Source organism: Ambystoma mexicanum, chromosome 11 (assembly GCF_040938575.1).
Source record: "Ambystoma mexicanum isolate Mex_15411 chromosome 11, UKY_AmexF1_1, whole genome shotgun sequence".
In the NCBI taxonomy this organism is placed as follows: domain Eukaryota; kingdom Metazoa; phylum Chordata; class Amphibia; order Caudata; family Ambystomatidae; genus Ambystoma; species Ambystoma mexicanum.
Window position 1 is genome coordinate 1,381,948,144 of NC_090934.1, and position 15,335 is coordinate 1,381,963,478.

At 45.9% G+C, this 15,335-nt stretch overlaps 1 protein-coding gene across 2 annotated transcripts in view; it reads right to left on the minus strand.

The window, feature by feature from the left end:
• Positions 1-15,335, minus strand: part of FSD2 (fibronectin type III and SPRY domain containing 2) — a 147,859-nt gene that overhangs the window by 16,034 nt on the left and 116,490 nt on the right. For both annotated transcript variants that reach the window (XM_069624979.1, XM_069624980.1), the window contains one exon: positions 12,333-12,509. In XM_069624979.1, coding sequence (XP_069481080.1) covers positions 12,333-12,509 — 177 coding nt within the window. The remainder of the gene's footprint in view (positions 1-12,332; positions 12,510-15,335) is intronic.

Sequence of the window (15,335 nt, forward strand, 5' to 3'; positions counted from 1 at the left end):
CCTTAGCTCCTTTTAGTAAACTGTTTGAGGCACTTAATGATACATTGAAAGATCACACAACGATCTCGGCGATGATGCATCCAAAGCTACTATATCTTGAAGATTGTATAACTGCCATGGATCAAAGGTTAAAGGAACAAGTTCATTTGGCCCCCTCTCAAAACACTGTAGCAGCTACTGAAAGTAGCAACATTGACAATGGCTGGAACGAACCTAACAGAAAAACATCTGCAGTAGGCACACAAACGCCAACCAAATTGAACTTACAAAGGTTACACAAAAATACTAAACATCAAAATATCGAGGATGAAAGGACAAACTCGACTCACTTGCAAAAACATTCATCACCTGATACCACCTGTGAGCAAGGAAGACCTAACGAAGAAAACTGCAAGAAAGTGGCAACTAAAAGTGTGCAAAAAGGCAACAGAAACATCGGGAAACCCAAAGAAATAATCACGTCTAATTATTGTGTCATTGGCGAAGATGCGATTTTACTCTCGGTGGAGACCCAGAATATTAGCAACTTTGAGAACGCTTCCAAAGAAAACTTAGACACTTTGCCAAATTTGAACACACAAAACCCAAACTTAAAGAGAAAACGAACAATGGACGACAAAACACGCTACGTCTACACATTCCAGAGCAGTCGCAGACAGGCACCGATAGGCATTTACGAGACCTGACATCTGCTCTGAGACAATTACAACAGTATTTTGGTAACAAGGTAAAAGACGTCGTTAAACACTCTCTGCGGAAGCATCCAGAATACAGATACCAGTCTTCGAACTCACCAAGAACAGTGGAAGAGTTCGAAGCACATGTAGATTTGATGAACCTTTGTCAGCACTTTCTCGATGAACAGGATGTTCCACAAATCGAATCCTCAGTGCCAGAAAAAAAAGCAACCTTCTCACGATCAACCTCATCAAAGGAGGTCACAAATCACAAGATACGAATGATAGACCTGGACGGCTCGGTCATTTTCTTGACCTTAGAAGATAAATGCAAATAACTAGTACCAGTAATGAACTGGGGCATGCAAAAAGTCACTTCTCCCTTAACAAAGAAAAACTGTATAGATCACAGAACGAGAAAGTAAGACCAAGAAGACAATCAAATAGAAAGACCCGATTAACCGAAAAAACTCTATAAAAAGATCAAGAGACAGCGTGAGCAGTCAAAGGCGATTTAAAACTACAAATCGAGAGAAACAGGCAGACCAGTCAGAAACTCGTTCTTCAAAAAGACCAAATGTAGCAAAAAGTGAGAGAAACGAAAAAACAAAATATGACACGAAAAGTAAACGGTCCTTTAAACTGGAACAAATTCTGGACAAACATGAAGACATAATCCTAAATAGCAAAACAGTCTTTAACCTACTACACTGTATTCCTAACTCGCCACTATTATGGACCAAAGACTTAAAAATAGTCGAACCGGGTCACAAAGGAAAAAAAACTATTTACTATCTACACATAGGGCCTCATTACGAGTTTGGAGGTAACCATGACGCTATTAAAGCATCTAAGAACTCACCATGAAGTACAAAAACTCTGAAGAAGTCAGGGAACTAGATCGGCCAAGGTGAAGAAATCGGGGCAGACATCAACATCAAAATCCTATGAGTATGACAAGACCTTGGCGGAAAAAAGACACAACCTGCGAAAAATAAAAAGAATGGCGTCCCGACAAAACAGCCAAATTAGCAGAGACGAGTTGTCACAGGCGATAAAGAAGTATAAGTCTTGGGTCAAAGGATATCGATTGACTTTCTACTAGCAAGACTCAGAGGCGATGCTGTGAACTGTGTGTGGTCATAAATCCAGAGAATTCTGGTCTCTTATAAGATCAACAGAAACATCAACTAACAATGCGCTCCAGAACAGAATAGGAGAATCAATCTGAGTAAAACATTTTAAACATCTATTTCAACTGCTGCCAAGTAATATGTTCCTGGAACAAGTCGATCAATGCTCACCTTGGGTCAGACCCCACGACAATGAGTCCATCGAAGAAGTAATCCGGAATTGAAATGGAGAGCTCCAGGGCCAGATGGGATAACTAACATCGATCTCAAGAGCCATCCAGTTGAATGGGCAACCTTCATTAGGTATTCAGAAGATGCATTGAGTACAAGATTATACCAACCTCTTGGACTACATCAACAGTGGTGCCGACTACAAAAAGGGCTGCAAAGAGGAACCTAAAAACTATCGCCCGATAGCATTATTAGTTGTAATCGGGAAGGTATTTGGTTTCTTGTTATTAACATGCTTTCAATCATGGGCAGAAAAAGCACCTTGTGCAGACCCCTTTCAAGCTGGTTTCATGAAAAACATAGGTACTGCTGCAAATATACTGTTCCTGAGCATCCTAAAAGGCAAAATCTTGGAAGGGAGCCTGAGGGCTTTTATCACGTTTATTGACCTGGTCCAAGCGTTCAACCAGGTCAATTGATGCAAGCTCTGGAGCAAACTGTTAACATGCAAATGCCCTCCGGACCTTTTAAACCTGATAAAAGCCCTGTATACAAACACCATAATGAGAGTACGTTTGAATCAACAGGGCTTACTATCTGACGAGATACTCACAATGTGTAAAGCAAGGCTGCCCTCTCGCTCCAGCACTTTTCATAGCTTACCTGGGAGACTTTAATAATTTGAAGGGTAGCGTGAGATCATTCCCTCCAACAATTGGTTAAGCAAAAACAACACGCCTATTGTACGCTGATGACATGATTCTTTTAGACCAGACTAGAACTGGCCTCCAGAGACAACTTAACAATCTTTCAGAATACATTCAACCAATGACTTGGAGATCAATAAAGAAAAGACCAAGATCATGGGGTGCAAAAATCATCAAAGAGAAGCGAAAACCTACAATGGCATTTGGATAGACTCCAAATAGAAGCAGTGAAAGAATTCAAGTACTTAGGAGTCACTCTTGATAGCTCAAGATCGGATACAGCAATGCAACGAGTCCTACTAAAAAAAAACAAGAAAATTAACATCTCAAGCAAGAGTAGTGGATAAAAAATGTGGCCGGTTTTCACTGATTCGATTATTAACTTCTACAACGCAAAAGTTATTCCATCTCTAACATACGGAGCAGAAGCAATGCCAAACATACCAACAAAAATAAGATTGAAACTTGAGGGCTACTTTTGGAGAACGTTTTAAATTTGCCAAAATCAACATCAATGAATTTGATCAGGCGGCAACTAAGCCTATTGTCTCTCCAGGTAACAATCGAGTGAAATAGCATGATGCTATATAGGAAAATTCTTCCCCCGAAACTTCCAGAGATACTAAACCTGATTAATGTAGAAATAACAGGAGGTCGTTGCAAAATGCTCAACATATGGGTACAGAAAAACAAAGACAAACTAGTGGAGATGCAAAGCACCGAAGAAGAACTAACACGACAAAGGTGAAAAAAAAAATGGAGGGGCTTGATTGGATTCTCACTTTAGAAACAGCGTCAAAGAACAAGCTGACAACCCACCTACCAACAAATACAAATAAACTAAATCAAACTCAAGAATTCATCAAGAAGTTCCCAAACAGAGCTATGACAAACATCTTCAAAAGAGCCCGTCTAAACCGCCTAGAGACAAATAAAATCTTGGCAGTCAGAGGCCTCTCAACTTCGAATAAATGTAGGTATTGTAAAATCCAAGACCAGATTGAAACAATAAGGCACCTCCTAATGTCATGTCCAGGGACTCAAAACACTAGAAGGACATATCTAAACCATCACATCTTGGCTTCACTCCTTTTCGAAGAAGACGTTTGGCGGACGAGGCTGATTAATGGAGAAAAGACTTCATGGGTAATTGCGTTAGCAAAAGTCATACATGTACTAACGAATGTGGGAAAGACTTAACTGAGAAAGATTAACCAAAAGAAAAAAGGACATAAAACATCAAGACCTTGGAGGACAAATCGTTAAAGAACAACCTACAAGGTGTTTGTAAAACAGAACCGTTGGAAAATTAAGCACAAGATTGACATTTGTTCTTAGAAAATACAAAATGATGAATTTAAGGGACTTTGATTTTCATCGTGTGTGACACCTTGTAAAAACCGATATGCGGTTAAAACAAGTAAATAAAAAAATTTAAATTAAAAATTAAACAGGCAACTTGATCAGAAGCACTGACATCTTGCATCTTACAAACAAGCTCAAAGGCAGTAATCCAACCAAATATGTTGTTCTTTTCATCGTACACGCCCAACAGATCCTTAGGGCTCCTGGGTTGAGAAGAGGAGCCCAAACCACTAATGGAGCCCCCACTGTGGCCGCTTGTACCAGATATTTATCCAAATTAGTTTCCATCCTGAGCTTTTCTAAAAGAATGTATGTTTTTGTCCTATCCATCCTGTCCAAAGCATCTGGGTAATCATGAGCTTTTCCAGTATGGGGTCTAGCATGGATTCACATGCTCATGAATATTTCTCGTCACCAGGCTGGGAATACTCGGTAAGAAGAAACCAGTTCACCTGTAGTTTGAAAACTGCATTTCTCCTCTAAACCAATCACTGTACTCTGGGTCATACTGCCCCCATCCAATGACAGTCCTCTTCCTAAGCTCCACCCATGGTGGCCATCTTCAGATTTATTCCACATGCTTTACATGCTTCATTGCTGGGAGTCCTCTCTTGCTCTCTGAGCTATATTTGTTCATCTTTTGAGTTTTCCAGCAAATTTCGGAATAATCTTTGAACAATTTTTTTCTCATCATTCGACCAGAGGTCGATTACCAGCTGCAGAGACCCGCTGTAGGCAAAGATCATCCTACATCATGGATATTTCATCGAGTTTCGAAAAGGCTTGGGCCTTCTTCGCACCTTTTCACCATGGCCGTGGAGAAGAGGTGCCTCTTCAAACTGCGCGGTTTGGACTGAGCAATGTGTACGTAGATGATCGACACCATACATGGCTGTATTGCCTGCATCCAGACCATGATGAAGAGGGATGCAAGGTCTGCTGTGGGTTTTCGAATAAAACAAAGAAGGATTGCTACAGCAGGCTGGCAGCATGGCTCAAATTGGGCAAGCCTCTGACACTGCTTCTGGACATGGTCATGCTTCCCCCAGGACTGGTCGGTTCCCCTGAGCGAACTCCCTCAGAAAAGAGTTTGAGGTGCTTTGAGGATGCCCTGCCCTCGGGGGTCCAAAAGAAGGCGAGGCTCCACAACGCCGATCCCACTGGGTTTGCTGCGGATGCCGGTTCCAACTCGGGGAGGAGAAGGTCACCATCACCAACTACTTCCACGGCGAGCCTACCAGTGAGGGGGACTCCCTCTAAGAGAAAGTCCTCAACTCCGTCAAAGATTCCCTTACCATCGGCAGACAAGGTGACGAAACAGTGATCAAAAGGTGGCCCTTCACTGCCCCCTTCAGTGATGCCATTGTCATCGGCTGCTCAAACGGCCAGAACAACTTTGTCGTTGATCACAACCACGTCGACAAAGTCTCCTGCTACCACCCCATTGACGACCTTGACAACCATCACATCTTCGTTGAAGGGGGACCTGGCTATGAAGGTGATGTCCACGGTCACAAAAGCAGCCACTCCTCAAGTGTTCCTACTGCCACACGTGAGGTAGCTGCGACAGCACCGACTAAGGTCTCTGCCACAGCCCGGAAGCGTTTGGCGAAACCGTCGTCCTCGTCCATGGTTCCTCCGAACCAAGATGGGAAGAAGCTGGACGCGATGGGCAAAAGGATCATCTATACTGTGGCCTCCATCATTAAGGCCGCTAATGCCCTGTCCATTCTTTCCCGCTATGATTGATCGGGAGCTATGGTATAAATTGGGCCCTTTTCTGGACTTCTTACCTGAGGACAAGAAAGTAGAGGCTCTGGCCCTGTGCCAGGAGAGGGAGGTGGCCTTGGACCACACCATTATGGTGGCAGTGGACATCGCGGACACAGGTTTCTGCCAAATGGGCAACAGAGTTTCTCTTCGTTGACAAGGATGGCTGAAATCAACCAACTTCAGACCGGACGTTCAGTCCAAAGTATTAGACATGCCATTTGATGGAGAGAATCTCTTTGGCAAGACCGGTGACGAGTCTCTGCAGATTATCAAGACAGACACAGAGATGGCATGTTCACTAGGGACCCTACAACGTCGATCATCATCCATTCGTTCCTCAAGAGGAAAGTCCGGCAGGTCCTCCAAGCAGTATACCAACCCTTATCGGCAACCTTCCCGCTCCGTGACTCAAGAGGCGTACAGATGTAGCTCACAGTAATACGGCAGCGGAAGTCGGTGATGCCCACAGGGCAGTGCCCTGACACCAAAACAGGTCTGAACCGGCCACAGACTTGGGCCCCCACCTGTGTACCGCAGTGGGAGGCCGGCTGGTGAGTTTTGTCAGCATGTGGAAAACTATCACCACCAACAGATGAGTGCTGAACGTTCTCGAACAGGGGCACACCTTGAAGTTCCAAAGCCGGTGTCCTCATATTTCAACAAGAACAACATGTGGGGCAGTGGCCACAGGAGGTCCATGCCATGTTAAGAAAGGGTGGGATAGACCCTGTTCCCCAGTGCCTTCAGGGACCCGGAGTGTACTCCATATACTTTCTGGTCCGAAACAAGACAGGAGGGTGGAGGCCGATCCTGGACCTGAGATGCCTTGGTTCCGCTGGCAGCGCATCATTTCGAGGGCATCCACGTCTACCATTACCTTGTCTTGTCTGATCCTGCTCCCATGCATTGGCGAGCCAAGACACCACAAAGACTGTGCGGCTGCTGACGGATCTGGGATTTTCCATAAATTATCCAAAGTCCTGCTTGGAGCCATCGCAGGACGATCTGTTTCTGGGGGCCCGACTTGACAAAGTCATTTGCCTGGCATCTCCCTTAGAAGAGAGGGTGATGGCCATCCTGGGGAAGGTATGGCTCCTGTCGTCGGCACGATCGGCAAAGGTGCAAGCTGTGAAGTCTCTGCTGGAATTGATGCCCTCCTGCATCAACCTCGTCTGTCTATGCAGACTACAGATGAGGCCTCTCCAGGAGTTTCTGGATGCAAGGTGGCTGCAAGTCTCAGGATCCTGGACGGACAAGTTCACCCTCAGCAAGTAGTTCCGGCAAGCGAGCCAGTGGTGGGGCGTGCGCCTTAACCTCACGCAAGGGGTTACATTCCAAGTCCCTCTGCACCAGGAGACGATCACCATGGATGCCTCACTGGAAGATTGGGGAGCCCACACCGGCAGTTGCATGCCAGAGGCCTCTGACTGGTGGAGGAAATTACCCTTCTCATCAACTTTCTGGAGCTTCGGGTGGTCTTCTGGGCCCTCAGGTCTTTCCTGCCATCTCTGAAGAGAATGGTGGTGAGGATCTTCACAGGCAACACCACAACCATGTTCTACAGCTGGAAGCTGGGCAGGACGTGCTCTCCGACTCTCTCCAGGGAGGTCCGGGGGACCTGACACTGGGCCATTCATCAGGACATATTTCTCATTCCTTTTCACCTGGCGGGCACCAAAAACACCATTGCAGACTCGCTCAGCAGGGAGCTATGTTCTTGCCATGAGTGGGGGCTTCGCCAGGATCAAGTGGTTCTTATATTTCGCAAATGGAGGCAGCCCCATATCGACCTCTTCGCGACAGCAACGATCTCCAAGTGTCAGAGGTTTTCCAGCAGGTTGCCGCAACCAAGGAGCTTGGGGGATGCTTTCTCGTTCCCATGGGAGGATTCTTCCTATACCCCTTTCCTCCTTTCCCACTCCTACTACGAGTGATCAACACACTCAGTGACACTGCAAGATGATACTCGCCGCTTCCACATGGCTGTGACAGATCTGGTATCCAGAACTGCTACATCTGTCGGCGGCTGCATCCATCGGGCTGCCTCTACTTACCGGTCTTCTATCCAGAGAAGGTGGGGCGATTCTACACCATGAACCAGCGTCGCTGAACGTCAGGGCCTGGCTCCTGCAGCCCTAGAATTTGACATTATTCTTTGCCACCAGAATGTAAGGACATCCTGGCCAAGGCCAGAGACTCTTTGACATTGACGTGCCAGGGCTATAAGCGCTTCTTTGTGTGGTGCCGGGCTCAGAAGATTACTCCTGCGTGTCACAGCACTGCAGCTCCTACCATACCTGTTTTCCTTGGCCAAAGCTAGACCTGGCTGTCATATCCCGTTACACCAGGACACTGGGTAGGCCTTCCCTGTGGTCGCAGAGGCACGTCAAGGAGCTCCTCAAAGGTCTCTTCAAGACCTTTCCGCCGGTGAAGGTTCCTGCCCCAGCTTGGGAACTCAATTTGGTCTTGACTAAGCTCATGTGGGGGGGCCCCTTTGAACCAATGCATCAGGCACCTCTGGAGTTCCTCTCGTGAAAGACTGCTTTCCTCCTGGTGATCACCTTGGCTAGGTGGGTCGGGGAGAGCAGGCCCTGTCCTACAAACAGCCATACTTATCCTTCGACACTGCAAGGGGGGGGTACTGTGTACACACCCCACCTTTATGCCAAAGGTGCCATCGGAGTTCCATCTCAATGAGCCTTTGGTGTTGCCTTTCTTTTTCCCGAATCCGTCATCGCCAGCGGAGAGGGCGTTGCATTCACTGGACGTTGCTCGTGCTTTCAAGTTTTACATGGCGCCCACAAATAGTTTTCGGAAGACTTCTCAGTTCATCAATTTTGGACCTTTGAATCACAGAAAGGCCTTTTCGAAGACTTCCAACTCCAGGTGGTTCTCCAGCTGCATCATGCACTGTCATCGTCTGGCTAACAGACCTCTTCCAGGCCGGCCAGGGGCCCATTCCACTAGAGCCATCGCAGCAACAACGGCGTTTCTCTCTGGTGTGCCCCTGCAGATGCAGGGCTGCTACGTGGAGGTCTACGCACACCTTCACAAGGTTCTACTGCATTGACTGGAATTATGGGGAGGAGTCCCGGGTCGGCCAAGCGATGCTATGCAGCCTGTTTACTTGAGGTGAGTCTGTTCCCGGGCTGAGTTTTACTTCTGTTATGCCTTGCCACCTCCCCTGGTTGTGTATATGTACTGCTTTGTAATATGGATTCACATGCAAACCATCCCTTCTTTCGCTCTGTGGCTCTTCTTGGTTCATATTGCCTTGTACGTGCTTACCAAATCTGAAGGTGGCCCCCAGGGGTGGAGCTTAGGGAGTGGACTGTCATTGGATGGGGGCAGTATGACCCAGAGTACAGTGATTGGTTTAGAGGTGAAATGCAGTTTTCAAGCTAAAGCCAAACTTATTTCTTTTTACTGAGGATTCCCAGCCTGATGACAGGAAATATTCATGAGCATGTGAATCCATACCAGACCCATGCTGGAGAACAAGAGTTACAGGGAAGTAACTTAAACCTTAATCTCCATTTCCTTGATTCTCAGCTTTTCCCACTCTAGTCCTGCGAGGATATTGTCTTTTGAGATGGAGAGGAACATGCTAGGGCGGGGCTCTGTATCCTTTTACTCTACAGATGCTTTGGACTACAACTCGGCATTCACTTTGCTGGCTAGGGCCGATCGGAGTTGTACTCCAAAATATCTGGAACACCCTGTGTTAGGAGAAGGGAGATCCAATGGGGGAGGGGGGTAGAATATAGGGACCCCATTACTAGCCTCAGCACCACTGTCACCCTCTCCTCCAGCAAGGAGACCAACATTTCTAGATTCTTGATGATCCATGAGTCTTTACACCAACTCGCTTTTATACTTGTACCTAACCCATTTTCAGAGCACACAGTTTGCAACTGATCTGCTTTGTTGTTTGCGCGGTTATTCGGTAGTGCATATTCCCATGCCTATAGGTTTGTGAAACCTATATACCATTGCAAGCGTTAGTGTAAATATTTCTTTATGCAACCTAGAAGCTGGCTACTCTGCGAGTCTCCACTAAGTCCTACACACCTGTTTTCCATCATCTGCTACCAATTATTAGGTGTTATTTTCAGAACCGGCCCTTTGGGAGGGTTCTGAGAGGTCAACCTAGTTGGCAAGCAAGGGCTTTTCACAGTTTAACAAGGCAGCATAGGCTGAGCAATAAGGCAGACCTAAGAGAGAAGAGGGTGGTGAGCAAGCAGTTAATAATATACACTACCAAGCAAACTTAAATATATATAATACATATATACACAAACACAGGTGTGTGATCTCAAAGTGAGATTACCAGCACTTTATAATAAAACCATTAAGCAATGCAGTGAAGCAATGCAACAAAACTGTTAAGAAATGTAGAAGAGAGTGATTCAAAACATATATCATACATCATATATCCTGCCTTATAAGTACAGGCATAAGGCAGGCACCTCAGTCCTTTCCTATTATGTAAGTGTTCAAGATTCAGGTAAGTACCTGAAGAATGGCGTAGGAAGTCTCAAGGTTCCCTGGGAAAAGTTTTGACTACAGCCAACAGGCAAGAAAGAAATGTTTTATAAAAGAACACTGGGCAAAAAAAAAAAAGATAAAGGGGCAGAATGGGTGTGTTTTTGCATTGCAGGATTATAACTAATGTGCATGTCACCTTATCCACAAAGGAAACGTGCACATTTCTGGGGGGAAAGTTAACAAGCACAATCAATGTGCTAGCCTGCCCCGTTGCGTATATTTGCAGTTGGGTGCTGAAAGTACATTTGTCGGGTCCCGTACGTGCCTGTCATTGTGAAATTACATAAAGAAAATAATAAGCGAGACAGAAGTTGTTTGTGCCGCTGTTGTCCATTTTCTATTAGTACCCGGCAAGGGATAATCAGAATGAAAGAACCATTCTGATTGGCCCTCGTCAGAGCATTACCCGCCCGGGAATCCCTCAGATTCCACGCCTTTGTCCCCGGCGGGGGCATGGCAGCCTTTCAGCCAATGAGGAGGCTCGAAAGAGGGCCATCCCCGCACCAAGCTTCCAAACGGCTGGAGGCTTCCATCGTCCCCCGCCGGGAGCCCAGGTCGTTTTTTTTTTTGTTTTCTTCCCTGCCCGCCCTCCCTTCTCCCCTATGTCCTCCCAACCCCACTACCGTCTTCTCTTTATTTTTTTCGGGAGCAGACACGCTGGGAACAGAAGAGTTCCCAGCGCGTCTGCTCCTGATGGCCGCCATTTTTCTGTTCCGAAATGCTGCAGCATTTCGGGACAGAAAAAACTGCTTTAAGTACCCCTGTCTCTCAGATCTTGCGGGCCAGGGTACTAATAGCAATATGCCCCGAGCGGCGGGGACATTACCGAGCCAGGTAATGCCCCGGGACCTTCATTAAGGCCCTCGCTTCGCTTCGCTCGGGCCTATAACTATGGGCCCCGGGGCATTACCTGTCTCGGTAATGCCCCCACCGCTCAGATCATATTGCTTAAATATAACACAATAAAGGGTCAGAACTGCCTATTTCATGGAAATGAAGATCTCACGACACAGGGGGAATGCTTTTATTTTCTGCACCTTGCAAAGCATATCCCGTTTACAAATTTAGAATGAACTTTAAAATGTGCAGAAATTGCCCTTTCTTCCACCCCCTTGATTTGCACAATTCCGTACAAGGAAGGGTTCACATATTCGGGAGCCCTTGTGAATACAGTGCAATCTTTTTTGACCTAAGCAATGGTAATGTGCGAGACAAGGGATATCCAAAAGCAAACTTCTTCATGAGAGATTCAACCACACCAGCTTTTCAGAACAACCACACACTGTGTAAAGAAAACTACATTTAGATTCACTGTACTCAATGCATTTTGTGTGGCTATCCTCAAAAAATGATGTAGATTTGATTCTTGAGGACTGTACTTGGAGACCTCGGCACTGGCGCATCCCATCAATTGCACCAAAACATTGCAAAGTGTAGCCAATGAGAATATAGTTTACCCCATACAAAAGTCAACTTATTTACAAATAAACTAGCGTTTAAGTCCAGAAATGTGAATTATTATAACTATGGATCCAAAAGTGTCTCTTTGAGGGCACCTAGTACAAATGTCCTCTTGATTTGTCTCATCTAACAGGAATATCTAAAAAGTTATAATTAACAATGTATAAAGTTGTTGGTTCATCTTTTTTTATCAAGGGGGGCTGAGGAGTGCTTAGTCTCGCCTTACAACAATGCTTTATAGGTCATTGTCCAGAGTAGATCTGAAGTTGGATATGTTCGATCAGACCAGATCCAATGCAGATCTAAGGAAGAAGGGATCCTTTGCCCATATAATTGATGAGGGGTTTTGGGGGTTAGGGCACGGGACATGGATGAAAATAGCGAATGTGTATATTTCATTTTACTGTTAAACATATGTTCCTAATATTAGATTTATTGATTATGCAAACATTTGCTTCCTTGATGTCGCATCGCGTTGACATGTAGAACCTTTATACCTTGATGGAGTGACGACGTGTCGCATGCACCAGGATGTGTTGTTGGCGCCAATGTAGCCATTTCTGTTTGTGTCTTCAAATGCCACACCGATACGGTATTCCGTATTTTCTTCGACATCCACTTCCCAGTAATGTTTTCCTTTAAGTGGAATTAGGTTTCCCATAACTGCGATGCATCTGTTTGGGAATTAATTGACAAAGTCATACAAGTGTCACATTAAGAAAAGAAATAACGACATCATGTTACTTTGAAGGAGCGCTTTACTTACCGAACTAACGCTCCTGCCTGTAGTCTTCCTCATCACAGCAGCACAGCGAGCTGAGCTCTTGCTGCTACACTCGCTTCCTGGAGGGGGCGGAGCTCTTGCCGAGCACGTGACGGACTACGTGATTTCCAGCCTGCACAAATTGCCGGCCCAACCACACTTGCTGCGTGTTTCCTGTTACTTTGAAGGAGCGCTTTACTTACCGAACTAACGCTCCTGCCTGCAGTCTTCCTCATCACAGCAGCACTGCTAGCTGAGCTCTTGCCGCTACACTCGCTTCATGGAGGGTGCGGAGCCCTTACCAAGCACGTGACAGACCACCTGACTTCCAGCCTGCACAAATTGCCGGCCCAACCACCCTTGCAGCGTGTTTCCTGTTACTTTGTAGGAGCGCTTTACTTACCGAACTAACGATCCTGCCTGCAGTCTTCCTCATCACAGCAGCACTGCGAGCTGAGCTCTTGCTGCTACACTCGCCTCCTGGAGGGGGCGGAGCCCTTGCCGAGCACGTGACGGACCACGTGACTTCCAGCCTGCACAAATTGCCGGCCCAACCACCCTTGCGGCGTGTTTCCTGTTACTTTGAAGGAGCGCTTTACTTACCGAACTAACGCTCCTGCCTGTAGTCTTCCTCATCACAGCAGCACTGCGAGCTGAGCTCTTGCTGCTACACTCGCTTCCTGGAGGGGGCGGAGCCCTTGCCGAGCACGTGACGGACCGCGTGACTTCCAGCCTGCACAAATTGCCGGCCCAACCACCCTTGCAGCGTTAAGCCCTGGAGGCAGTAAGGGCTGGAGCTTCTGTTTTGCTGTTTGGCTGCGACCTGTGTCTGTGCAACGGCTCAGTGAGTAACACAGCTAGAGGTCATATGCTGCCACCTTACTTGCAACATTTTAATCAGTCTCAAGGCTAAGGGGGGAGAGTCGGACTCTGGCAGCTCCTCAAGCTGTCGGGCGTTCCTTACTTGAGACTAGGTGCTCCTTCAGTTCTATGCTGATTTATGGGACCATTACTCAGTTCATGAGTTCTTCGTCGAAATAATTAAAGGACATACCTGATGATACATTTATACCTTTTCCTCTCAATTCTAGAAAGAGATCCATATCTATTTGTATTTTATTCTAAAGTTCTAGCTACTCCTTGTATTCAGAGCATTTTTAAATTACGGTCTGCTATTCCATAGGTCTTAGCATTTGTGATTTTTCCTGCTTGTGATAGCTATTTTAACATTAACTCTAGGAGTTTCCACACTTTATCGTCCATAGAGATACTCTGCTGTTACACCTCCTGTTACCTGCCTTTCGCCCCTGCCGGTTCTCCACTTGTTTGGACGACACATAAGGGTCTTAGGAGCCAGGCAGCTATGGAGATTTCTTTTGATTCTACTTTTCCTGCTGTGGAGGCTCCTTCTCCTCCTTTGATAGAATGTATCCCACCAGTGAACCCCATCCCTGTTTCTCTGGGCAAGCCACAACATACACTAGTAGACAGCTCCCAGGATTCTTCTCTTCAAAAACCTTTGGTCCATGCCCAAATTCACTCACAAGATAGGACTGACCTATTTAATATGATGGGTATTACCCCACGCAACAAGATATATCCATAGATGCGCAGGAAGCACGCCTAGCAGCCACTATAGCTTTGAATTTGGAGGAAGGGGGTAGTCTACCAAGGGCAAGGGTGCGCATTGATCACCCGAATAACAGTACAGTGAACTCTGCACACCCAACCCCCGTCCCATTACAACCTAGGCTGCCTTTACCTGTCTCAGTGCTGGGTGACAATGTTGCGGGTGCTACAGAATCTCCTGTCCTGTCTAAAGAGGTTATTGTTCAACAACTTCCCCCACCAGAGGGCAACAGAAACTATGGTATTCCTCCCATTAATCTATCACCGGAGGTATCTTCCTCTCGTAAGGGGGTTAACCATACTTCTTCTATTCATGTTACTCTAGCTGCTACTTCTGATGGTATTGCCAATACTTCCACAGTGAAATCCATAGTGTTTAAAACTCCACTCACAAAACCCCCAACTTATACTCCTAAAACAAAATCTAACATGGGTACTCAGGGTAAACCCATCCAAGGGCAAATAATCTCTAACTTCTTTGGTAAAAGGACTGCCACTAGTACCCTCATCAAACCTCCGCTTTCAGTTTTTACAGTGGCTACCCCGGACCACACGCATCTGGCGGATGTAGCAAAGAAGTTGGAAACTGAAGATCCTGTAGATAATGATCTTAATGACATTAGTATTATAGAATTTGCAGATAAAGCAATAGCCGAGAGTCAATTGGATCCTACTTCCACTAACACAAATAATGTAACCCAACAAACTTGTGATGCCTCGTACGTGTGTTCTCCTTCTGAACTCACTAATTTTATTGATGAGTGTACACAGATGCAAAATTGGCTTAGAAAAAGGGGTTTACTCCCAGATATAAAAAAGGTTCATGCCAGTGAGTCTATTCTGCAACATACCCTTAAAGAAGCGGACAACAGAATAAAACTAACTCAATCCACACTCTCTGCATTGAATATGGTTCTTAGTTCCTTTGTGAGTCTCTATGACAATATATGGTCAGAGGTTAGATCACACACCCTCTTACTCTCTGAAATCTATAATAGGCTAGAAGGACTAGACCGATTTGAAGAGCTTGTTAAAATTATTAAGGAAGACCATCCCTCAATAATAAAACAGTTTCCAGGCTCTGTCCTCCAAAGCCAACCCATTATGG